At 41.0% G+C, this 27,086-nt stretch overlaps 1 protein-coding gene across 2 annotated transcripts in view; it reads left to right on the top strand.

Moving 5' to 3' along the window:
- The window catches only part of NBAS (NBAS subunit of NRZ tethering complex), a 196,778-nt gene that overhangs the window by 59,179 nt on the left and 110,513 nt on the right, over positions 1-27,086 (top strand). For both annotated transcript variants that reach the window (XM_070428703.1, XM_070428702.1), the window contains exons 22-23: positions 18,290-18,373; positions 21,581-21,734. In XM_070428703.1, the coding sequence (XP_070284804.1) occupies positions 18,290-18,373; positions 21,581-21,734 (238 nt within the window). The remainder of the gene's footprint in view (positions 1-18,289; positions 18,374-21,580; positions 21,735-27,086) is intronic.

Here is a 27,086-nt window from a genome sequence, read left to right as displayed (position 1 = left end):
AATGAGGAACAGAGAAGGTACTGCCTCAGTGCACAGCCCAGAGATGGGTAGGCCATCAGGCCAGGCCTGAGCAGACCCGGGGGAGAGGGGAGGGCAGAGCACACCTTGCTTGCCAGTGACTGCAGAGCCAGAAGGCAAGGCTATCCAGCCACTGTGAGACCTCTCACCTCAGGGCACCAGCCCACCCGTACATGTGGCTCCGTCATCAATTGCATGCTGCATCCTTGGAGTTGATTTATCTTTAAAATGAATGGACAGTCCCTGTCTTGCTTATTGCCATTGCATGTTTTTAGTAGCAGGTGAATTGATAGACAGGAGATCTGTTGGCACACTGTAAAACACGTAAGGGATTAGGACACACCTGATTGAAATCATTGTTACAGCCCTTTACCTGCTGGCAGCATCTAGCTTTAAGGCATGTTATTGGAACTGGGATCACTTGGCTTCTTAATTCCTTCCCCGCCACCCCAACTCAGTGTCATGGTTGTAGGCTTAGGTGTCGATGATGATGACCAACATTTATGGAGTAATTACTGTGTATTGGCACGTACTTCTCTCTGGTTTCCAAACACTGTTGGTATTATCCTACTATTATAGAAAGCTGAGATTTACAGAGGCTTATTAATATGTTACAGTTCATATAAGTGCAGCCTGGATTTGAATCTATATTTACTTAGAGTCAGTAGGCTCTGAAAATATAAATTATAAGCTCCTTATTTTGCACTACTTATAGTGCTAAAAAGTTACGTTTTTTTTTATGATAAAAGTGAACAAAAAGAAAATGCTGGGAATGCCCTTTTGTTTTCCACACTTTTGCTTTAGATCTGAATAGTGATATGTAAGTGTATCTTATAAATATGTATTTATAAATATTTTCTAATATAATTAATTTCTTTTTTTCCTCTTCACAAAGTAGATCTAATGTGAATGGAAAGGACTTTTCTACTGTAAATTGTTAATATAGAGTGAGGGCTACTGTTTCTTAAAGTGCTTTTAAAGGCAATTTCTCCTTAGATTTGAATGCATTTATTGTTACTGTCTCCTGATGATTGCTTAGGTAAACATTTGATTTTCACCTGAAATTTCACCACAAAATAGTTTTACAGTGCAGTGCTACATTGTCTTTGAATGCCCTATGTTTTCTTTATGGGGTCCTCCATAAACTGATTTAAAATGTGACAAATATTTCAGGTATACCATATTGCAGTGGAGGATAATCAGAAGATAATTTTGCATCTTTGTTTTGAGATATGTTGCTTAGACAAACTTTGAAAAGACTGATTTCTTCTGGGTCCATAAGTTATGTCCATTTTAAACACATTGAAAAAAATATAGACATTTTTTGGGTTAACCTTTGTTTTTCAAGAAAGTCTTTCACATTGAGTCTACTCTGTCTCCCAAAGTAGACGTGACTGCAAAGCCAAACCGCAGCTATGCCTCAGGCCCCGTCTCTTCTGCGAGGTCTTCTGTAGTCATGCCTTTCCCTGTGTTCTCATAATTCTTTGTTCATTCTTGTAGTAACCACTTTTTCTATCGAATCACAGCAGTCATTTTTATATCTCCTTCCTTCCTCTTGTTCCCTCTGTAACAAACGCTCAGCTTCAAGCCCAAACAAACTCTTACAGGCAGAGACCATCGCTTCCTTATTTGTGGATCCCCAGGGCCTCAGGTGGTGCTTGGTAGTGGGTTCTCTGAAAATGTTTGCCAAGTGGGTCAGGTCCATTCTGTGCCCATTTAAGTAAAAGACTAAAGGATGTCCCGAGGGGAGTTCACTTTGCTTCCCGGCACTTACACCTACGGGATATGGCCATTTGTCTTCTTCCCTTTCTCCGATCATCCTTGGCCATCCTGTTTACAATTTACCTCACTTTGCATCCTCCTCTCCCTTTCTGTTTCTTCCTAACATTAATCACTATCTACTTCAGGTCGAGTTTTAACTTATTTGTCTTGTTCATTGTCTGTTTGCCTTTCTAAGATGTCAGCTCCAATAGGAAAGGGAATTGTATGTTTTGTTTCCGTCCTTACCCTCTGCACTTAGCATAGTGCCTGGCACCTTGTAGGCACTCTAACTGCTTGTTGGATGGGTGAAAAAATGAATGTATGAGCATAAATTCCATGAGGATAGGACTTTGTATCTTGTTCACTAATACAGCCTTAGTGTCTAGAGGAGTACTTGGTACAAAGCAGGAACTCAGAGTGGTTTTGAATGAACGTGTGGACTGGTGTAAGTTAGTTTGCATGAATGCGTGTACGAATTGGAGCAGGCGGGGTTTTACGTTTTAGAGTTCAAGCTGTATAATATTTTGGAAAGCAATAGTAAGTTGTGCCAACAAGTTGACCTTTTAACTAGTCTGTTTTGAGAGCCCATTGGCAGAACTTTTGCCTTGGCATTTAAACACAATTTGACTTACCAGTTTTCATTCCAACAAATTTCAGGATTATGATTGCTGGGAAACTTCCATGGTATGTGTTATTTTGTGTTTTATATTGTCACTCTTAAATCATCATGTGTATTTGACATTGATGGAATGTGACGGAGTTTTGTAAAACTTTGGAATTACATTTTCTGTCATAGATGATACATCTTTTTATTAGCTACTGTCTTAGTTTGTCACTGCCATAAAACATTGACACTTTATACTCCAGGTGACTGCTTTAGTTTTTAAGTAGAAAGGTGACATTTTTACCATCTTTATTAGCTCCCATAATTTGTGATAACAAATTTTTTTGTAAACCAAAAGAAATATATTTTTTTGACTTTTGGTATTTTTGATGTTTATAGCACATTTTATTTTTTCTTTTTCAATTACAGTTGACATTCAATATAATATTAGTTTCAAATATTATAGCACACTTTAGAAGGATTATTTAGAGTTTTCATTCATGCCTCTTTTTCCATTGTAAAACCTTTCCGGAATGATGAAAGTATCTAGTTCAGGCGTCCTCAAACTACGGCCCGCGGGCCACATGCAAATACAAATATTGTATTTGTTCCCGTTTTGTTTCTTTACTTCAAAATAAGATATGTGCAGTGTGCATAGGAATTTGTTCATAGTTTTTTTTAAAACTATAGTCCGGCCCTCCAACGGTCTGAGGGACAGTGAACTGGCCCCCTGTTTAAAAAGTTTGAGGACCCCTGATCTAGTTTAAAAGGTTACATTTAAACAGTTGCCTGTGAAAGAGTATGGCATAGGGTGAGAGCACTGACAATAGAGCCACGTTGCTAGATGCATGATCTTGGGTAAATTTTAACTGTGCCTCAGTCTTCTCATCTGTCCATTGGTGATGCTTACAGCACTTACTTCATAGTGTTGTGAGAATGATTAATGAGTTAATGTATATAAAATACTGAGAACAGTGCTTGGTACCAAGTAAGGGCTACTTTAAGTGTTAGCAGTTATTATCAATGCAGAATTTCATGCTGAGACCATGGCCTCATACTAGTATACTTACATACGACACATACTTATTATTTTAAACTTTTAATTGGAATAATTCTATAGTTACAGAAAAGTTGCAAAGATAATAGAGACTTCATGGGCACCCTTCCTCTAGCTTGCTCTTTCTTACATAACCATAGCACATTTATCAAAACTAAGAAATTATTGCTGGAATAGTCTGCTCCAAATATAATGTGACATATGCATTCCTAAAAATCACTGCACTATGCAGAATTGTGCAATGAAAACCACAGGGTTTATGGGGAAAATAGGGTTAGGGCCCAGCATTCAAAAACTTTGTGCAGTTTAACGAAGTTAGGAACCTAATAAAAGCTGTCCTGTAGTTTTACACATTAAATGGTGAGAAACACATAAGTACAAAAATATGGCACTTGACCTTGAGTAAGACCTGAAAAAGACTTGGCTTGTGGGCATGGGTGTCTGAAGAGTTGCAGCTCATGTGTTCCTGGGAAGTGGAGGGAGAGTGCGATTAGCAATCTGACTGGGAGCTGTGTGTAACAGATGTGGATGGGAGCGGGGGGGCTAACTCACTCCCGGAACTGAGGTCGCTGGTGGGTGTCTGCACACGTGATCTGACGTGGCACGGCCCAGGTGAGAGCAGTTTTCTGTGTTCACCTCATGTTCCTTGTGGATGAAATTGTGCACTAGCAAACACGACATTTGTGACATGCTCTGATTGTTCCCCAAGGTATCAATTTATTGAAACATATCAGCACTTTCAAAACATTATTGCCAAGTTGACTATACAGTAATATTGACTGAACTACATATTTATCTGGGTTTAACCCGCTTCTCTAGTGATACTTTTTCTGTTTCAGTGTCCGATCAGGATAGAACCTTGCATTCAGACTTCCTTTCACTTATTTTTTAACATATGGAAATAAACTGTCCTTTAATGTCTGTCAGTCAGAAATCCATTGACAGATATTTACTAGACAATGAACATTGATACCCATATTATATTCCTGGATTATCTCCAGAATCAACACAGAAAGATTGAATTGTATTTAGCGTGTTTTGAGATATTGCAATATTTAAATATTTTATAGTATAAGTTGCAAAACCGTTGATAGAAATAGAATATCCAGAACACCTCATTCTCTACATCCTCCCAGAAAAGCTGTTACTATAGTAACTTGGTGGCTTGTTTGCTTGTGCATATCTAAGCTGAGACTGCTTGATGGATGACTGACAGTTTGATCATGAAAAGCATGCTGGGACATGCAGATGACTGTGCTTGTCTGAGCCATGGAGATGCTTGAGGTGTTTCCATTTTCCTGTCTGAATTTGTGCTTATATGAATTATTTGTTGACTTCTAATCATTCTCTACCTTTAGTTCCACCGCCATTTATGTGACACATTGTGAAGGGTAAACATAAAAAGTGGCTCAGTGAAAAATGTTATGTCACCAACTATGGAGATCATGTGGCATGTCACTGTGATCTTATGTCAGTTACACCCGGTCCCATATTCAGAAACTGCTTTGTCCTGGAGCATGAACAACACTCCCACCTGCCTTCATTAGAACAGCCTTGGAAGCAGGCATCAGTCACATGAGAGACCTCCCTGTGACTGCACACCCTAACTCCTGTGTTTGTCCCCGGCGTGGCGTTTCATTCCCTTGCCAACCCAGAATCGCCCTGCTTTTCTTAGCCTCTGTCCCTTTTGTGCACTCTGCCCCATGCTGATGCAACAGAAAACCCAGGGTCTCCGGGAACTTCCTCATTACCGTTTTTCATTGGGCAGTGCCGGCGGGAGAATACGTTTTATATCCCTTTCTTCTCACTGATAAGTTGTTGCCACTCACCCAAAGCTTAGAAGGCCTTTGGGTAACGAATTTGGAGGATGTGTTTCTGTTTTCAGAGGTTGCTAGTATCCTGTGGCATTATTTATTTACTTTATTACCAGACTCACATATATCTCTTAATAAAGTGCTATGAATATACTGACACACGCAATGATGCTTAATAACTGTTGAATGAACAAATGATCGTCATGTGAAGAGATTTGGAAAACACAGGGGGTTGGTGTGGCAAAGGCAGTAAGATGCAGTTGAAAGCAAGCTCTCTGAAACAGTTGAGAAAGGATGGTTTCAGACTGCAAGCAAGTGGTACCCTGGTCATGTTCCCCTGCCACCCTGTCACATGGGATGTATGTGTATCTTTCGTGCACTTGTAAATCATATTTTTGGCTCTATATATTTTTGATTCTGTGTTAAGCATAAGGGACCATTAGGATCATTTGGCCATGATACACTTTTCTTTTTTTTTTTTTTATATTAAATCTTTATTGTTCAGATTACATTTGTTCCTCTTTTTTTTCCCCCCCATAACTCCCCTTCTCCCAGTTCCTGCCCCACCCTCCACCCTCACTCCCCACCCACTGTCCTCATTCATAGGTGCATGATTTTTGTCCAGTCTCTTCCCGTATCTCCCATTCCCCTTTCCCCCCCAAGAATAGTCAGTCCATTCCCTTTCTATGTCCCTGATTCATTATAATCACCAGTTCATTCTGTACATCAGATTATTTATTCACTTGATTCTTAGATTCACTTGTTGATAGATGCATGTTTGTTATTCACAATTTGTATCTTTACCTTTTTCTTCTTCTTCCTCTTCTTAAAGGATACCTTTCAGCATTTCGTATAATACTGGTTTGGTGGTGATGAACTCCTTTAGCTTTTCCTTATCTGTGAAGCTCTTTATCTGACCTTCAATTCTGAATGATAGCTTTGCTGGATAAAGTAATCTTGGTTGTAGGTTCTTGGTATTCAGCACTTTGAATATTTCTTGCCATTCCCTTCTGGCCTGCAAAGTTTCTGTTGAGAAATCAGCTGACAGTCGTATGGGTATTCCCTTGTAGGTAATTGAGACTCTTTCTCTTGCTGCTTTTAAGATTCTCTCTTTGTCTTTTGCTCTTGGCATTTTAATTATGATGTGTCTTGGTGTGGTCCTCTTTGGATTCCTTTTGTTTGGGGTTCTCTGTGCTTCTTGGACCTGTAAGTTCATTTCTTTCACCAGGTGGGGGAAGTTTTCTGCCATTATTTCTTTAAATAGGTTTTCAATATCTTGCTGTCTCTCATCTTCTGGCACCCCAATAATTCTGATATTAGTGCGCTTGAAGCTGTCCCAGAGGCTCCTTACACTATCTTCATATTTTCGGATTCTTTTTTCATTTTGCTTTTCCGGTTGGGTGTTTTTAGCTTCTTCGAATTTCAAATCTTTGACTTGATTCTTGCGCTTCTCTGGTCTGCTATTGGGTATAATATTCTTTATTTCAGTCAATGTATGCTTAATTTCTAGTTGTTTTTTTTATCATAGCATCGAGGGTCTCATTAGTTTTCGTGAGGCTCTCATCAAGTTTATTGGCAGCTTGTAGCACATTATTGCAAGCCCTCAAAATTGCGTTTTTTAGCTCTATATCCTCCATTTCTGTCATGTTTTTTTGTCTCCGCATTTTTTATGCTTTCTTGGTGCACCCCCTTGTGGTCTTTGTGCGCAGTCTTGTTCTAGTTGAGCATGGATTGTTGTAGTTAATACTAGAGGGATTTGACCACCAGGCTGACCGGCTGTGAGAATCAGCTGTGTGGAAAACTTCTGTCCTCTGGGGAGGTGCTAATCTAGCCTTTGCCTGAGGTGATCCGGCAAATGGCTCTGCGCAGGGCTTGGGCGGGGCAGGATCAACAGGGCGGGTGGAGGGAGCAGTTATGGCTGCTCTCAGTCCCGTTCCCAGAGGCTCTGCTTCTCAGAACCCCGGCAGCCGCTGCAAACCTCGGAGAGAAAGCTGCCCTCAGATTCCAACTGATGCCGGACAATCCCGCTTCTCCCGTCTGAGTCCAAGTCCCTAGAGACTCGCCCGGATCTGGAGCCCAGAGTCTGAGACTCACTCCTGACCGAAAACGACAACCGCGCCCTCAGCCACCAGCCCGCTTTGCGGGCGCACCTTGGTACCTTTATATTTTCCACACTGCGCCTCCTCTGAGCCTCGGTTTGCTGTTCTCTTTCCTTCTAGTTGAAGGGTCTCTCCTCAGCCAGTTTTCCTGTGGTTCTGGGTGATGTCCGTTCCGTCTTTTAGTTGTATTTTTGAAGTGGTTGTTTACCTATGCTGCCATCTTGTTGATCTCCTAAAAAACGATACACTTTTCTTTTATTTAAATGTTTTAAAATTGTAAAATGCACATAACAGAATTTACCCATATTAACCATTATCATGTGCAAGTACATTCACATTGTTGTGCAGCCAGTTTTCAAAGCCCTTTTTATCTTGTGAAACAATGGTCCCCAGTAAACAGGTAACTCCCCAATTCTCCTTCACTCAGCCCCTGACGACATTCTGCACTTTCTGTCTCTGTGAATTTGGTCTATACAGTATTTCTGTTTTTGTGGCTGGCTTAGTTCACATAACACAGTGGTTCTCAACCTTGGCTGCACATTAGAATCACTTGGGAATCTTCTTTAAAATCCTAATTTCTGGGCCTCATCCTCCGGAAATTCTGTTTCTTTGTTACTAATGTTGTGGCCCCACCCCAACAGAGTGACAACATGTCCTACAGGAGGCAGAGAGCTACAGGAGAGGGCAGGGAACAATTTGTGATGGGGTGGGGCCACAACATCAGTAACAAAGAAACAGAATTTCCAGAGGATGAGGCCCAGAAATCAGGATTTTAAAAAGATTCCCAGGTGATTGATTCTAATGTGCAGCCAAGGTTGAGAACCACTGACGTAACATAATGTCCTCAAAGCATGATACCCTCTTAGTGAAATTAACATTGCTACTGGGAAGATTTAGAGTGGCTTCCAGCTGTGGGCCATGGTTCTCTTTTTGCTGCAGAAGGATTTCTTAATAAAATAAGGGGTGCAGCTAAATTCTAGTTCAAGATGGGAGGTTACTTCACCATGATTGCCCGACGCCGTAGGGAGAACCTCCTCTTCATCTTTTGATGATAAACTGAAGGGAACTTCTGACATCTCTCCTAATACCTTGTTTTCTAAGTCTTGGATTTTAATAGCCAGAATCTGGATACTTTTTCTGTTACTATAACAGCATAAAATTTGTCATAAAAGCAAAATATCAATATGCACTTTATTAAAATTCCCAGTAGGAGAAATCTGATTTAGGTGAAATTGATTTACCATATTACTTAAATCACCAATAAAGAATTTACCTTTAAAAAGGTCAGATGACATTACTCTTGTTCTTCACAACTGAACAGTAGTAGGAATTTACTTTTTACCATTTTCAGTTTCAAATTGATGTTTTGATAGTTTACATTTCAGCGATTAAATAATTTGAACCACCTTTTTCATTGAAGTCAAATTTGACCCTAGGCAGCTCACAGTTCAGAAAGTAAATTATTGTTTGGTTGATCTTTTTCTTTTTATCCTTGAAAGACAGTAGACGACAGTACCAGAGTCAATTACTCTTGCCTTAGTTTCATAGTTTTAAGGATATTGTAGAAATTTTTCTCCCATAAGAAACATAGCAGTGTTTCTTGCAAAGCAGATGTTGATTTTGAATTTCAACTTCTTTTTGGTGAAATTTATAACTAACGATGAGTACATGTGAACTGATTTAAAACTTAAAGCATTTCTAAATTGCTTTATTATGAGTTTATTTTCTTGAAGGAACTCTTTATAGAAGATGAATGAATCATAGAAAATTTTGTGTTATTTAATAAAAATGTAGGGAATACTTGCCATATAGAGACATTCTGTTACAGGAAATAGGTGGATACAAAATGAGTCAGATATGGTCCCTGTCCACAGATAAATTAGAATCTAGTAGGGAAAATCAGACAGGGTAGGTATAGATATGATACCATAAAATTAAAATTTGTCTCCTAGGAGGAATATAGAGAGGGTCAGAAATGGGAGAGATTACTTGCTGTTACAACAAAGGTCAGTGAGTAAGAGGCAAGGTGTGTTCTGCGTCTTGGAGGTTGAGTGTGTTTCTGATGTTTGGAGGTTTGAATAGGTGAGTCTGAGTAAATATTTAATGTGAAGTTGTTCCATCTACTTAGTCCTCACCTAAATCATTGTTTAGTCACAGAGTCCAAAACATATTCCCAATTACTAGTAATTTGTTAGTGGAAAATGAATTAGTGCAGACGATTTCCAATAAACAATACGAATCTCTTTTTACTTACGTTTTATGTAGCCTAGTCCTGTTCATAAAGATTTTTTTTTCTCCCCTGAAATTTTTAAAAGGCAGTTTTTATTGGGCATTTCTATTCCCACCATAATTTTGTTGTTGTGATGAAATATCACCACAACTGTAGCCTCGATTGTTAAATGTTATGGAAAGATTGGGGCATCGCATTCACTTTTTGGTTCTCACAGGAAACATAAAAATGTTCCTTTTCCCTTTAAAATGGAAAAGTTGATTAGTTACCTAATCAGAATTCAATTCCCATATGTGCAGTTTATTTCTGAGCTGCTCTGAGCAAAGAACAATAAATTGGTTTGTATTTTAGTCTTGGAATAAGCATTTGGCCTTCACGATGACTGTTAATAGAGAGGAATACAGAGAGTACTTTACGGAATGGGCTGTGTCGGCAGTTTCTGATCCAAGAATAACCTGGTGTTTGGATCAGGAAAGAAAGGCCTAATAGCCTCTTTCGTCTGGGCTCAGGGTCTGGGCTGGCAGTGGGATAATTGATTGGCATGTCTCCTGGCACTGTGGGCATGTTAGATCTTGACTCAATTAGCTTTTGTCTTTCTGTTTATTTAAAGCAACAAAATTAGGACTTAAGGCAATTTCTTTGATTAAGAAGGTACAAGCAAAATTATTTCAGAGTAATTTTTATGGGGCTTAGAAAGTATGTTGATACTGATATTTGTTATGCATTTGATACCCTAAAAAGTGCTAAGGAAATGAGGTTGTACTGATTAATTCTTTTCCTGTTTCATTCCACAAACATTTCATGATTGAGTATGGAACAGGTTTTAAAAATTTACAAGTTTTATGTTTTACATATAGTTCTCATCGCATGTTTATGAGAGAAGCAGAAAAGGCATTATCATCCTGCTTTAAGAGGCATTAGTGAAATATGTTTGGAGTTAATGAATTATTTAAAAATAATTTTAATTGCCGAAACCGGTTTGGCTCAGTGGATAGAGCGTCGGCCTGCGGACTCAAAGGTCCCAGGTTCGATTCCGGTCAAGGGCATGTACCTGGGTTGCGGGCACATCCCCAGTAGGAGATGTGCAGGAGGCAGCTGGTCGATGTTTCTCTCTCATCGATGTTTCTAACTCTCTATCTCTCTCCCTTCCTCTCTGTAAAAAATCAATAAAATATATTAAAAAAAAAAAAAAATAATAATTTTAATTACATTATTGTGTTAGTGTGTATATAACTACTGTCAAATGTTTTACTGTGGCTTAATACAGTTTATAGTTTCTGAATTTTATTCTCCTAACAGTTGTTATTAGGTTCAGCATTATCTAGTGATTCCACATGGTACTGTTTTCATAGAGATAAGATTTTTCTTTCATTATATATTTTCTTCCAAAATTTAAATATCTTGACCAATAATTTGAGAACGTGATTCTGAGGAAGATTATAACATCTTCTGAATGGTTGAACTCCCTCTGGAAATAGTCCCTATAATTCTTTTTGATGACACTATATCTTTTCCAGTCAAGATTTCATTAATATGTAAATACTTGCCTATAACTGCAGTGAATCTTTTTATCATGCTATGTTTAATTAACATATAAATAACCCCGAGAGACACTTTTCCAATTTCTGATATGGGCACGCCTGTGTAAATATTGTATTTATAATAAGTAAAGTGCTATTAAGAATCAAATTCATATTTTGTAGACAAAGCACATGCATTAGCTTAAGAAATGTTTTGACCTCGACGTGTACCCATTTTTTAATCCTAAAAGTTTACATACTATCTACATACACCAAATTTGGGGAGAAAATCCATGGCGCACATAAACGTTGGGATCACAACATGATCCTGACATTTAATGTGCAGAAGTGATAGTGTGGTCCCCTGGGAGAGCAAAGGCTTCCATCAGAAACAGGTGTATGTCTTGGTCCTGATCCCCCCCCCCCCCCCCCCCCCCCCCCCCCCCCCCGGTTGGGTTACTCTGGGGAAGGCACTTAGCTCCTCTGCACTTCAGTTTGCTTCAGTGTGAAACGGGAAGTTGTATCGGTGTTGTGGTGATAACCTAATCTCAGGGCCATATCCTCTGGCACAGTTCCTAGCATGTAATTGTTCAGTGACAGCAGAGGTGAAGGTCAGAGAGGACACAGCAGCAGCAGCAGCAGCAGTTCTTGGTACATTTGGTGGGAATGGCATGCTATAGATACCTTTTAGTGTGGAGTGTATTCAGTCTTGCAAAGGACTGATGAGTAAACAAAATACAAAATTATACCAGGGACTCGTCCTCCCTGATGCCACCGATGGCTTGGTTTCTCGTCTGGGGCAGCACCCTGTTCCTGGGATCAGGCATCTGAGATTTTATATTTGTCATTTGTTGTTCAGATGAAGTTTAACGTCTTCATTAATTCTTCTTCTGGTTCTTAAGAGTTTTGTTCACTGGGGGGTAGGGGAGGCCAGGGGATTGTCAAGGGCGGGGGAAAAAAAGGACACATATGTAATACCCTTTGTAATACTTTAAGTAATAAAACAATAAAAAAAAGAGTTTTGTTGTTGTTATTTTTGAGGGTTCCGATTTTAGAATGAAAATGTCAGTGGATTTGTTCCCACTGATTGTGAAATTATTCATTCAGAAAGTCAGTGATGAGTTTTGAGCTCATGCAGTTTACTTACCTGTGAATTTGTCATTGTAAATGGGATTTGTGGGAAGTTTGAGGGGTCCAGGTCCTCGAGGTGTGTGTTTTCACTCTTGCCTCTCTCTACACATGGCGAACATCCAAGAATGCTGGTTAGTTCAGGATGTCTTATTAGTCTCTGCTCTATTTCCTAAGTAATTTATTAATTAAATTGAGTTCCGTTGGTCCAGAAGAGAACTCTAAATAATGCCTTCAGATGGTTTTTCCATCTTGGCTCTGAGTGATAACTAACTTTTTAATTGGTTTTCCATTGAGTGAGATTTGTTCAGTGATGGTAACAACAGTGTGGGCCCAAATCATTATTTTTTTGTCCTTTATTTACCAGAACATTTTCTTCTATGCTAATAATAGGAATAAATATATCTCCACATCTTAAAACCGGTGCCTGGAAGGGGCAATTAGTAGTAACTCACTATTTAGCCTATTGTCTCCAAGGCATAGAATATGAATAAAAGAACTTTTGTATGTTTATTCTTGATAATGTTTCTTTGAAATAAAAACCTATATTTAGTGTGAGAAATAATTGGTGAAAGAATAGTTGAACATAACAGAACTTGTTATATTCATTCTTTTCCTGCTGACAGGTAAATGTTACCTTCAAATGAAACCAGCAAAGTTTATTGTTTGGAATAAAACAATGAACAGGGTTCAGAGCTAAAGCAGTCATTGTTTTGTGAAGAAATAATTTAAGTTTACTGTGTACTTTCCTTTTTAAATGGGGATGATGCATTTAAATTTTAAGACTTCCCAAGCAAAGGAAAAACAACAGAAAAAAAGAACTAAACCAGTGGTCGGTAAACTCATTAGTCAACAGAGCCAAATATCAACAGTACAACGATTGAAATTTCTCTTGAGAGCCAAATTTTTTAAACTTAAACTGTATAGGTAGGTACATTGTTATTAACTTAATTAGGGTACTCCTAAGGCTTAGGAAGAGCCACACTCAAGGGGCCAAAGAACCGCATGTGGCTCGCAAGCTGCAGTTTGCTGACCACGGAACTAAACTATGTAAATGTTGTTTATAGAATTTCAGATTCCAAGTTTAAGGTTTGCAACTAACCAAGCTTTGTACAATCTTTAGAATGAAGCAGTATGTTTTCTTGGTTTTGTTTTGAACCCCAATTTCACATAACCCACCTTAGTGATAAATTTACATGACTAGTATTTTTGTTGTGAACAGAATTAATGAAAAGGTTTTCTCTGCATTTTATTAAGCATCCTATCATTCTGCCTACCGTATGAAAGAATAAGTAGCTAAAATTTGGGTGTGTGTTTTTAGAAGGTAATGAGAGCACTAACCAATTATTTTGAAACGTAAAATTCAAAATAATTGTGACATTTAGGGGAATGTATATCCTGAAATCTCTCTCCCCACCGAAGCATAATGACATGTTTAACTATGTAGATTGTATGCCATTACTAATATAGATTGCCCTTCCTTCAGTTTAGTAATCTAAATTAGGAAAGCATTCTTGTTCTCATTCTCATATCTGCAGCTCCCGTGTAAATGTACCTCCTGACATGTCTGTTTCTTATGAACAAACTGTCCCCTTTCGTTGCTCTATTCAGTTTTGAATTTTTGTGATACTCATGAGATCACTAAAGAAATCTGGGCTGGAAACCAAGATGGAGGCATAGGTAAACACCAGAGTTTGCTGCCTCACAGAACCACTTCAAAAATACAACTAAAAGACGGAACGGACATCATCCAGAACCACAGGAAGGCTGGCTGAGTGGAAATTCTACAACTAGAAGGAAAGAGAAAAGCATACTGAGACTCAGAGGAGGCTCAGTGCGGAAGTAAAATACTGAGGGAAGCATAAAAAGTGCCGAGACAAAGAAACAGGACACAAACGAAAGAAATGGAGGAAAGCAAACTGCTGGATATAGAATTCAAAACCACACTTTTAAGGTCTTTAAAGAACTGTCTAGAAACTGCCGATAAATATAGTGAGATCCTCAAGAAATCTAGTGAGACCCTCGATGTTGTGATAAAGAACCAACTAGAAATTAAGCATACACGACTGAAATAAAGAATATTATACAGACTCCCAACAGCAGACCAGAGGATCGCAAGAATCAAGTCAAAGATTTGAAATACGAAGAAGCAAAAAACACCCAACCAGAAAAGCAAAATGAAAAAAGAATCCAAAAATACGAAGATAGTGTAAGGAGCCTCTGGGACAGTTTCAAGCGTACCAACATCTGAATTGTAGGGGTGCCAGAAGAAGAGAGAGAGCAAGATATTGAAAACCTATTTGAAGAAATAATGACAGAAAACTTCCCCTACCTGGTGAAAGAAATAGACTTCCAAGTCCAGGAAGTGCAGAGAACCCCAAACAAAAGGAATCCAAAGAGGACCACACCAAGACACATCATAATTCAAATGCCAAGAGCAAAAGACAAAGAGAGTATCCTAAAAGCAGCTAGAGAAAGAAAGTCAGTTACCTACAAGGGAGTACCCATACGACTGTCAGCTGATTTCTCAACAGAAACTTTGCAGGCCAGAAGGGAGTGGCAAGAAATATTCAAAGTGATGAACAGCAAGAACCTACAACCAAGATTACTTTATCCAGCAAAGCTATCATTCAGAATTGAAGGTCAGATAAAGAGCTTCACAGATAAGGAAAAGCTAAAGGAGTTCATCACCACCAAACCAGTATTATATGAAATGCTGAAAGGTATCCTTTAAGAAGAGGAAGAAGAAGAAAAAGGTAAAGATACAAATTATGAACAACAAATACACATCTATCAACAAGTGAATCTAAAAATCAAGTGAATAAATAATCTGATGAACAGTATGAACTGGTGATTATAATAGAATCAGGGACATAGAAAGGGAATGGACTGACTATTCTTGCAGGGGAAAGGGGTGTGGGGGGTGCGGGAAGAGATTGGACAAAAATCGTGCACCTATGGATGAGGACAGTGGGTGGGGAGTGAGGGCGGAGGGAGGGGTGGGAACTGGGTGGAGGGGAGTTATGGTGGGAAAAAAGAGGAACCAATGTAATGATCTGAATAATAAAGATTTAATTAAAAAAAAAAGAAATCTGTTATGCTGTCAACTCATTCAGTTGACACATGTTAGTTTAGAGTCTGCTAAGAGCCAGGTACTGTTCTGCTGAGGATGTGGCAATAGACAAAACAAAGATGTTTTTACTTTAAACTCCTAACGTGGGTTCTAAAATAATTTGCTTTATAGCCATCCTGTAAGAAAATGAAAGAGCAGGGAGATTTTTTTTTTTTTTAAATAACCATTGATGATGAAAAATAAGGTCAAGCCATATTTGGTAGTAGTTTCATTTGACTAGTAACCAACATACTGGTGTTTGTTGAGATTGGCTTTATATCTTAGTTTAAATATATCCTTTCCATATGCATGTAAATGGTCCTTATTCACAAATCAAACCTGGTGGCTCCTATGTATGAAGCAGAGGATGCTGGGAATGGGGATGGAAATGTGTTCGGGGCCAGATGATAGTCCCGTGTCCCTTCTGGAGGCAGGAGAGCGTGCTAGCTCAAAGTGCAAGCTCTGGGCCCAGCTCTGATCCTGTTTAAAGCCCAGCTCTGTCATTTATTAGTTTTATGAGGAGGGGCAAGTTAAGCTAGGCCGAAGGTTTTCTCATAATAATATCAAGAAGGTAATATTATCTACTACATTAGATTAGTAGGACTAAGTTAGGTATTACGTGTTAAAACCAATTTATCCTGTCTGACCCATAGTAACAGATCAGTGAATGTTAAAGATTATTACTGTTACTGATCATCACTGATCAACTGCTAGCACTATTATCGGTGGTGATCAGCACATTTAGAAACATTCAGTTGTGCTGTGTGCCTTGAAAGTGCAGCAGAACCACTTTATATTAACCCAGGACTCTTTAGGCCTGCCTTTTGGAGTGGGCCTCTGCTCGGAACTTGTTTTTAATACATGTTCTGTTAAAAATGGGTGTGTTTTCTTACCCATTTCTGTTCAGTGAAGCTTAACAAAGTTTTATAACTTTCTAGTTTTTAGATACCAAGTACATATTATTTTTGCTGAGGGTTCCAGGCCATTACTAATCATTTTATTAATAACCCTTGTATCTAAAGTATACTTCATATAGAAACTACAAATCTCAACTTGTGATACATTTTTCTAAAATTCTTTTAGAAAGCATTTTGTGTAGTTGTGGAACCATATCTGCATTAATTAGAATTTTCCAACTTCCTCAGTTCATTACTGTAATTTATTCTCATGTTGGAAGAGTGAACATTGCCATCACTGGATCCAAATGTTCTTTTTTACTTTTCATTTCAGTGGTCTGTGATAAAATCGTTATTGACAAGGAAGAAAACGAGATAGTTTTTCACTTGGTGACATTCATTGTAAATAATCACCTGTGTGCTTCAGAAATTTAAAAATCTGAACTCAAGTGCCTTAAAAATATATCTGGTACAAAGTTAGGGCATTACATGCTAGCTAAAAAAATGGGTAAAATAATGTGTTTTTAAAATATTGTGTGATGCATTTTGTATTGCACGTATCTATCGGGGAAGTTAGAATTTGGGTAATTTGCTCCAGTAATAATACTGCAGGGGGTGCTGCCCAGCACTGCCCACTCCCAGGTGTCCCTTCCATTCTAAAACCCTCCGAGGGTCTCTTGCCACCTTTTACATGAGGCCTATCTCTTCATCAACATAATTTTCAAACATTTACGAACTGTTTTTTGTGCAAGGCATGACTTACAACCTAATAGGACAAGAGAGTACAAAACATAACCTAATAATACACAGAAGTGCAATTCTTTCTCTGGGGCTATGGTCAATTTTAGGAAAATGCTATTGTTGGTCCTCAGAAATATGACAGGGAATGTCTTATGAACTATAAGAGTAGGCAGTTGAAATTTGATTTTGCATTTTTGTGTTTTTTCTTAATTCAGAATGTTTCTGTTGTTTTCATGGATTCTTGGGTTGTGAGAGCTAAGAGGGACCTTAGAGATAATGTTTGGAGGGCTTCATTTCAGAAGGCCACGTGCCGAAGGCTGCGCAGCTCATCAAAGGCAGATGCTTCTGTTTGCTGGGCCTCCGGCTTTCCAGCACATCTGTTTTACCTCACTTTCCCTTTCTGACTTAGTCTCTGGTTTTTGGTCTCCTACATTATTTTTTAATTATAAATGTGTTTGAACAGCTTATTCTTTTTATTGCTTTTATTGGTAATATTGGTTAACAAAATTATACAGGTTTCAGGTGCACGATTCCACACACATCATCTATATACACAGTATTGTGTGTTCATTATCCCATCAGGCCTTTGCCTCTTTTAGATTCTCCTGTTCACTTTTAATGATATTTTTAATCTGCAAAATCATTTCTTTACTCTTGCTATTTCCTATCTATATCTATGCTGTCCAATACGGTAGCCATTAGTCACATTAAAGTTAATTAAAATGAAAATTCTCTTTTTTAGTATCTGCAGCCACATTTGCAGTGCTCTATACATGTACTTGTAGCTAGTGGTTCCTTCTTATGATCACAAGAAGTTAGGTAATTTTTGAGGACAAGGGACCATTTATGTTGCTATTAAGAACATAAAATATGGGCTCCTGATTAGTGTTTTAGTGTGAACGAACTCATACCCATACCATCGTTTAGTTCCTTGCCAAATGTTTTTAATTTTATTTGTTTTTTATTGTTGGCAGTATTACAGATGCCCCCCATGACCCCCTCTTTGTCCCTGTCCACCCCTCTCCCTCCCCATTCCAGGCCTTCACCGAACTATTGTCTGTGTCCTTGTCGGATGTTTTTGTTTTGAGTTCTTCTTTTCTTGTTGAACCACTTTATGATAGAAGAGAGATCTGCGATTTGGTATCTCCATTTCCATTGTATCTAATACGTATCACGCACCACGTAACATGCCATAAGCAGGAATCTTGGAGATGAAAGGTTATAGAGATCTTTGCCACGTGTTCCTTGTGTAGCCAGTCATTGTGGTAACGTGTCATTGAAGTTCTTATGTGTTGTTTTTTAATTTAAGTTATAGCGGTGACTCCTTGGTGATCATTCCTTGGCATGAACGTAAACACCGAGATAAAGATTGGTGCGAGGAGGCGGCGTGCAGGTAAGAGTGGGCCGGCCCGGGCTTCCTCTCACGGGGCGGGTGGGTAGGCGGCCCTGGGAACGGGGTGTGCTCAGTGACCACTTACTTGATGGGGGCCCCTGACTGACAGAGTTTGAGTGAACTTTAAAAAAACCCAAAAGCTTGACGACTCAGTTAGCATTATTTTAATGGAGAAACAGGAAAGGCTACAAAGGAATCGCTCTCACAGCGGTTCGCACACAGTCGTTTCATTCTGGGAGTTCACTTTCAGTCTTTGACATATACCGCCATTGTCATTGTTGTTAATATGCTGTGCATGCAGATTTGTTCTTGGTTCAGTTTTGTTTTTCATTTTTATAAGCTTTAACCCTGGAAAGTCTCAGCATGTGGAGGCATCAGGTACTGCAGAGGGGGTGGGAGAGGGGGATGGGGCTGAAAATGCGGGCACGTGGTGAAAGTTTCTGTACTGAATGTTGAAGCTGTTTAAAAACCCATAGTCCTCGGCTCCCTTTCCTTGGGATTCTGCTCACCAGAGCAGCTATTTTCAGTTCTTTTAGAAGATTATTCTGGCATTTCCTCCATATCACTGAATAGCAACTGCACAGCTATTTCTGGACTTTTTAGTTCTGGCTATTACTGTGGACCTCCTAGGATGAGAAATTATGGCTTAGTTTATTTTTACTCCATGTTCCCTTTCTTCCCTGAGTGTTTACATCCCCTCCCCTTAGAAAATCTTTTCCTGTCATTCGGTGGAGTCTCAGGAGAAAGTGGAGCTTAGCTCCTGGTACTTTCCAGCCACACTTAATAGAAGTCTTTACTTACCAGTTGTGCTGAGAGTTTAAAGGGACGGAATCATGGAAAATGGTGAGGGGTTGATGCCAGTGGCCGAGGTTGTAGGGAAAGGTGTGCTGACATGTTGCCCACAGTTCTCTCAGCGTGCGATGGGCTTCCTGACAGAACTACGCTGACCCAGCACCTGCCTTTTCACCCGGTCCTTCCAGCTTGTGCCTTCTGACAAGTAGATAAATCGCGTGAAAGTATTTCTTCTCAGACCAGGCATGGCAAGCTACAGTGGAGTAAAACTTGCTGCGCTGGAACTCCCAAAACTATAAAAATGAAAAGCCAGGAAAAACTTGACCGAGGAAAGGTGCTTTTGAAGATGAGAGTTTCAATGGGACAGGTCACCTCCCGTTGCCCAGTCATTTAGTGAGTGCCTGCCCACTGGTAGATTCAAGGATACCGGAGGTGGGGGGTGGGGTGGGGGGGGGGGCGGGGGGCAGACACAGGCCTGGCCTCCGCAGGATGCAGCAGGGGAAGGGTGCTCACACAGGATGCAGCAGGGGAAGGGTGCTCACACAGGATGCAGCAGGGGAAGGGTGCTCACACAGGATGCAGCAGGGGAAGGGTGCTCACACAGGATGCAGCAGGGGAAGGGTGCTCACAGGATGCAGCAGGGGAAGGGTGCTCACACAGGATGCAGCAGGGGAAGGGTGCTGCTGTGTAGGCACCAGTGTCATGAGTGGAGGAAAGGCCGGGCGTGGGGGCGTGGGGTCGGGACACCTGTTTCAGTCTTGGACTCAGGTTCGATCTTGCGGCATTTGAAGGCCCTGCAAAAATATCTGCAGAGCACCTGGGAAGCGTTTGGGGCTTCTAAGGGAAGTTCGGGTTAGGGGTAAAAGTATGGCAGTTACGATGTCTGTGCTAATTTATATTTTATAGTCGAAGGGGGAACCCAGAGAGAGTATAGAATGAGAAGAGAGCGGGACGAAGTGTTTGGAAGAACAGCTATTTAATGGTGGAGGGTATTCTAACCCAGAGGAATGAAAAGAGCAGCCGGGAAGAGGCGAGAGATCAGACCCATAGCGGAGTGGAAGGAGAGAGAGCAGATGTATAGCGGAGTGGAAGGAGAGAAGCATGTGAGTGGAAGGAGAAAGTGGGTGGAGTCTATGAAATGGTCAAAAGGAAGGACTGAAAAATATATCAAAGGCGCTCCAGGTGCTTGCGGGGATGTGTGCTGCTGCAGTGGGGGGATTGCAGAGGGCGCCATGTGATGTTTCCACTGTGGGGAAAATCCCTGGTCAGAATGCTAATGGCAGTTGTGAGCCTAGGGGAGTAAATGGCTACCAGTTACAAGCGTTAGAGGTTGTCTGTGGATACGAAGTCCAAACATCTATGGGCTTTGTGTCTGGGCAAATATTACAGCTACCAATCTTTCCAATAAAATAATACCCATAAATCAGAATTAGGCACCTGCCTGGGGGCCAGCTGGTGTTCTCCTTGGACTTTATATTATTTAGACTATTCTTGTATAGTATTATTCCCATTTTTATCCGAATTAAGTGAATCTCAGACTACTTTTCACTTACGAATTTAGACAAGGTTTCATGGCTTTTTATGATGGAATTATGCTTCATCTTCAGTTCTGACTCCAAGCCCGCCGCCTTATAATAGTAACAATTAGAGCGCCTGTCATGTATTGCCAGCCTGCTGTAGATGGATGGATGTCCCTAATGGAATGCAGCGTTTTCCCTTATGTCTCCCTGAAATATCTTAGTGTAAGCGAATGTTCCTCCTTTTTAGTCCTTAACCCTGGAAGGCCAGGGTCATCCTCATTCAAGCTTGCAGTCTGTGACCTTGGTGATGCTCTTTCAGTGAACAGTCCTCTAGCCGTTTCTCTTTCCCTCCTGATGGCGAGGGGTGTAGAGTGGTGGCATATTTGCAGATGCCAGTGTAGTACTATGTTGTTGACACCTACACAAGGTATAGTATCATCATAAGGAATATTTCCTTTTATTTTTATGGAAAACAAGCATTTCTTAATTTCTGTTTGCATCAAAATTACCTGGAGGTTTTTCCCCCGAACAGGTGATTTTGGTTTGGCAGCCCTGCGGCAGGCACCTAGCCGTGTGCATTTCGTGAAAGCATCCCATGGTGACTTTCATTTTGCTAATACTTGTTTGATTGATTTGGAGCATAGTTGTTTTGATTTATTGTCCATTCTGATTTTTTTAATTTGGGAAAACTAGTAGGAAAATAAATTAAGCACCTCCCAAAATGCCCCATTTATCTTGTACGTGTGCACATGCATATAGGGAAACGCGCGCGCGCGCGCGCGCGCGCACACACACACACACACACATTTCCTGTTTCTGTAAACGAGCCCACTCCCAAATTATAATCTTTCCCAGCATTCCAATCAGTTACTAATTGTTCCTTTTTGCCTTACAGAATGGTTGTTGAGCCAAGCCTCCAAGACGAGAGTGAATTCTTGTACGCTGCTCAGCCTGAGTTACTGAGGTTCAAGACCACCCAGCTTGCAGTAGAGAGCGTGATGGACTGGTACCAGACCCGAGCAGAGGAGATAGAGCATCATGCTGGGCAGGTGAGGGGTGGTGGCAGCTGCCTCTCAGAGGTGCCAGAAGCTGCCTTGGGTCCCCAGGGTTCAGTGCGCGGAGTGGCTGCCAACAGTGGTGCCAGGGTCGTGTGCATAGTTTGCGAGGGTTGAATGAACATTTCTTACCACTTTGGTTCATTTATCATTTGTCTAGAAAGTTTTTGTGGCTTTTTGGAAATTATTAAAGACCAAACACATGCAAGAAAAGTAGTTCAAAATCTTTCTTTAAAATGTAAGCTGTGAAATATGGTACATACTGTTTGAGATTTTCCATGTATTTTTAGTAGGTTTAACACCATATTAATTAAAAAGATTGTATCAGCCCAGAAATGCTTGACAGTCCCCTGTCCCATTGCAGTAACACAGTGAATCGTAATGTTGCTTCTCAGAAACCCTGCTTGAGGCTCTGTCCTCACGTTTTCCTTAACCAGCCTCCGTTCCCACGTGCCGTCTTACTGACATGCATGGCACTGCCTTAGAGAAAGGGCGTGGAAGAGAGAGGGAGGGGACTCTACACTCGCAGGACATCCAACTACTAATCTCGTCTCTTCTACCAACGCACCTTGTGACTCTGGACCTGCTGCCTACCTTTTTTAGTACCTTAGTTTTTTCATGGGTTAGTTCTTATACCAGAGTCGGTGAGAACAGAGGCAGTATACAAGAGGGAACATTTCAAATTCTGCTAGTTGAGTGATCTGCTAATGTAAGCAGCAGTTGTCTTCATCTCAGAGGGCAGAAGTCAGCGGGTTGGAGCAAGGAGTGGCGGTTGCACTTAGGAATCTCATTCGGGGTCGGGCCAGTGGGTGACTTTTTTTTCCACGTGCAGTCTTAGTATTGGACCATCCATCCTACCATCCGTTTTCCATCTGATGGGAAGGGTGACTTCAGGGGGTCTGACTTCTATACTGTGAGAGGGAATGCGTACCCCCTGTGTTTAAATTTCTGTGCACTGTCTCTGGCCTGGCCCTAGGTCTCCATTTGATAGCCTGGAGTTTCTGCTTAATCTGATTCCCGTTTTTATTATTCATAGAATTGAAGATGATTTATTTGCAGGAGCTGATGGGAACATGGGGGATGGCCAAGAATACTTATGATTTCTGAGTTTTTGAAGATGACTGCGGACCATAGTAGAAACTGTTTAGAATCGCAGGCTGCTGTAATGAAGAGAGTCCCTGGAGATGGTCTGGTCTGACTTTCTGGGTGGTCGTAGGTAAACTAAGGCTCACAGATAGGACAGCGAGCAGCTAGCTCAGGGGTTGCAGTGATGGAGCCAGGTCTCTGTGATAGTTCTCTTAGAGCCCACATGCAAATGAGCAAGTGCACAAACCTTAGAGCAAGAGAAAGTAATTAAAAAGTGGGCTCAGTAGTAAACATTTTGTAAGACATTATCCTGATGAGAAAATCATAAACATAGTAGTAGAAAACTTCCAAAAAATTAATATAATATGACTTCGTGGCAATATATAAGGTAAGTAAAATACATAAATGCTGGGTCATGACTGTGCTGGAAGTGTAGTTGGTGAGAAGTCACCTTGAATGAGAGGGCGGGAGCTGTGATTCAGGTGTATCGTTTGAGTTAAATACCACAGATTGCTGTCTGGGATGCGAACAGCTCATGGTAAACTTTTTAACAAAACAAAGTAATATCCTCATTTGATTATATAGTAGCTGCATTCCAGGACATTCTGTGTAATTTAACCCATACCAAAAAAGACTTGTGTAAATATTAAATGAAGTTGAGGTCTGATCCTCGTAAGTAGGTTTTGCAGAACATCTGAAAGGTAGGCAGGACTCAGGACAAGGTGGTTACGTGGGCTGCCCTGCACGTTGTGGGGTGTCTGGCCTTGCTGGCTCCTACCCACCAATTCTTTTGACAGGCAGAAACGCCCCCTCAGAGTTTCCCAGTGCCTCTGGTGGACCCTTCTGCTTCCATTGGGGACATATCTGGAAATGACCAGTTCATATTGGTCAGATTAAGCAAAGGCATTTTAGTTTGCTAATGCAGGAGAAACCCACTCGGTAATAACTGGTGGAGAAAGCTCTCAGGTGAGCCAGTGAGGCACATGTTTGTCCAAGTGAATGTGTAACTCATATCTAGACATCTTTTAAGGACCCGCAGGCATCACCTGGTTCCCAGGACGTGCCTGGCGTTTACCGATGTCTGTCACAAGGAAAAGGATTCCTTGTGGACCAGTTCTGTCTGAGCACTTGGTGGTTTCTTAGCTGAAACAGCGAGAGCTTTTTGAGAGTAAGGAGGAAGGCGGTGTGAGTGTACTGATACATACATTTAAATAACTGATTTCTCGGTAGCTCTGTTATTTGAACTGGGAATGAGAATGAAAAACTTCTCATGTCTAAAAAGTGCTGGGCAACCACCTTGTGCATTTCAAAAGATTAGTAATGGCTTCTCAGTTTGTAGTTTTTAAATATTTCGTAACCCAAATTTCAGTCATTATTCAGGATTTAAAAAAAATAGCAGTAATGCAAAGAGAAAAAGGACCACACTGAAAAGTGGAATAAATTGTCGTTTTTACACTTATCTATATTCTTATTTATTTGTTTATTTTATTAGTACTTTATTTAATTTTTTAAGAATATATTTTATTGACTTTTTACAGAGAGGAAGGGAGAGGGATAGAGAGTTAGAAACATCGATGAGAGAGAAACATCAATCAGCTGCCTCCTGCACACCTCCCACTGGGGATATGCCCGCAACCAAGGTACCTGCCCTTGATCGGAATTGAACCTGGGACCTTTCAGTCCACAGGCTGACACTCTATCCACTAAGCCAAACTGGTTAGTAGTACTTTATTTTTTTAAGAGAAGTTTTTAGGTTTATAGAAAAATTGAGTAGAAAGGACAGAGTTCCCTTTCTTATCCCAACCAATCATAACATCTAGCGTTTGAGTGCTGCGTCTGTTACAATTGATGAACCAGGATGTCCTTTAGCAGGTGAAGGGGGAGTGCACATCAGTGCGGCCACCCAGTGGGTATTCCTCAGCACTGAAAAGGAGCTATCAAGTCAAGAGCAGGCATGGAGGAGCCTTACGTGCGTGGAGTGATTTATTTAGCTGCCTTCGAGTCGCTCATCTCTCTCATTTATTTAAAAACGTTTCTAATGGAAGTGTTGTTCTTTAGCTTCATTTCATGGGTTGGCGTTTCATGTGGCTTATGCTACAATCAAAGTGATATCTAGCATAGTTTCATCTTTTTCATTTTTAAAATTTAATTGATATGGGACTTCTTTTTCCTCAGTGCCTGCAAATACCTTTAGCAAAATATTTTTGTTGGCTTAGAATAATGTATCTTGTGGTAAAATTTGTCCAGGGAGGGCTTGGGGTTTGTGCTATAATTCTTTGAGTGGCATGAGCACCTACTTTCCTATGAGGTGTCAGTTATTTGATTCTAAAACACTTTTACTTCAGTAAGTATTGGGAAAGCAACAGTTTCAAGGTTGATATGAAAAAGATGAGTCCGGATCACAAAATTGGTGAGTGTATTACATCGCTAATGTGCGTATGAGTTATGTTTTATGCATCAAGTTTTCTTGCTTTCTGAAAGCACACCTGAGATAGTGTTTTTAATTGGTAAACAGGTAGATGGGTCCTTTCAGACACGACTTGAGTTTTTATTGTTAGACTTCGGGTGAAAACGTGATCTGTCAAAGCATTACCGGGTCACTCCCGTTGTGCCTCAAACCTCCCTACTGTGGTTCCCTCTCATGTTTATTCCACTCTTTCCAACTGAACATGCATTTCTTCTTTCTTTCGCTTTATCTTCACCTGTCGATCCTGGGTCTCTGAGGGCTGTGGGTGGATCTGTAACATGCTACTCCGTCTCCCCCTACTTCTCTCCTCACCCCCACCACCTCCTGCATCCTTCTCCGCAGTGAATCGCTTGGTGTATCGTTGGGCAACTGGAGAGCCTCTTCCATTATTCCTACTCTTTCCAGCCTTTCCCTGAAGGCGTGGTCTCTTCCTGCCTTCCAGCTGTTTGCTTTCCCTGTGCTTTGGACCCCACACTCCCACCTGCTCAACCATCTGGTCTCTATTCTGTATCTTCACCGTCCTCACCTGTGTCTGTTGCCCTGCCCCCGCCCCCCGCTTTGACATAAAGTTCAACTCGGTGCTATTTTATGCGTGCAGAACCATCGAGCCCCGTTCCCCCAGCTCAGCTTAGCTGACTTCTTTCCGTCACAGCCCAGCTAGTCGCTGTCTCTGGAGTCACTTGCTCAGTGTCCGGCGACTCTTCGTTTCCTGGAGTCTGGCTGCTCCCACCCGTCGACTGAAGCCGCATCATCCCAGCTCCCGTGGGCCTCTCAGTGCCTGGGCTCCTGCCTTTGCTGTTTAACAGACTGGCCTTCCACTTCCTGCTTCCTCCCTCCTGCAGTCTCTCCTGCCGAGGCCCCTGGGATCCCCTGTCCCTTCTTGTCTTTGTCTTAGCCATTCCTGTTAGTCTCCTCCACGTGGCTCCTGTTCTTTGGTTTGTCCTTTAAAGATTGCTGTCCCTCGGGTGCTGCGCTTGCCACTAGTAGCGAGTCTTCTAGTGCTCGTAGCTGCCATTCTCCCAGCTTCAGTCCTGTTCACCCCCAGTTCATCATCCCATAAGTACTTCCTCAGGATCTCTCCGAAGTGTAAGTCTATGACACGCCGCAGTCAGAAGTCCGTTGGTAGAATTGCATTCCAGGAAACTGCAAATTCCTTAGCTCTGCAAACAGTGTTCTTCGTCATCTGGCCCCTCCCTGTCTCCAGCCAGGTTTCTCCCCCTTCACCTCACACTCCCTTCCTGGCGTAGGGAACTCACTGTGCTTTTGAACAGATTGCGCATCTCTGCCTTCCGCTGCTCTCTTGCCCTTCTCCCTCCTTCACCTGCTAACCCCACTGATTCTCTAAAGCTCTGGGAGACTTGGTCACACTCTCAGGCTGGGCTCCGGGCCCTCTTTTTTGAGATCAGACTCACCCACGTACCTCCCTCCCTCCACTTCAGGCATTGTTTTACTGATTGTGTTCCCTGTGAGATGGAGAGATCTTTGAAGGAGAGACCTGTCTCATTCAGCTTTATATTCCTAACTCACACAGTGGTGCTTAGCTCATAGTAGGTCCTCACTAAATACCTGTTAGTCTGGGAGTGGGAGTAAGGAGTAGTAAGAGGCACTATAGGTGTAGGCCACCTTAGAAATTTGCCATCAATCAAAATCTGTCATTTTGTAAATCTTGTCAAATGATAGAGTCAAATTGCTGTGTACTGAGCATCTGTAGGAAAACCATTCTTCATTTTGTCTAGGAGGAGTCTGCATATTTGAATTAAGGCAGAGAAAATATAGATTGAATGGAAGCGCCA

This window comes from Myotis yumanensis, unplaced genomic scaffold (assembly GCF_028538775.1).
Source record: "Myotis yumanensis isolate MYYU_CA2020_CCGP unplaced genomic scaffold, mMyoYum1.0.hap1 SCAF_11, whole genome shotgun sequence".
Taxonomy (NCBI): domain Eukaryota; kingdom Metazoa; phylum Chordata; class Mammalia; order Chiroptera; family Vespertilionidae; genus Myotis; species Myotis yumanensis.
Note: the sequence above shows the minus strand (reverse complement) of the source record. Positions and strands in the feature narration are given on the sequence as shown.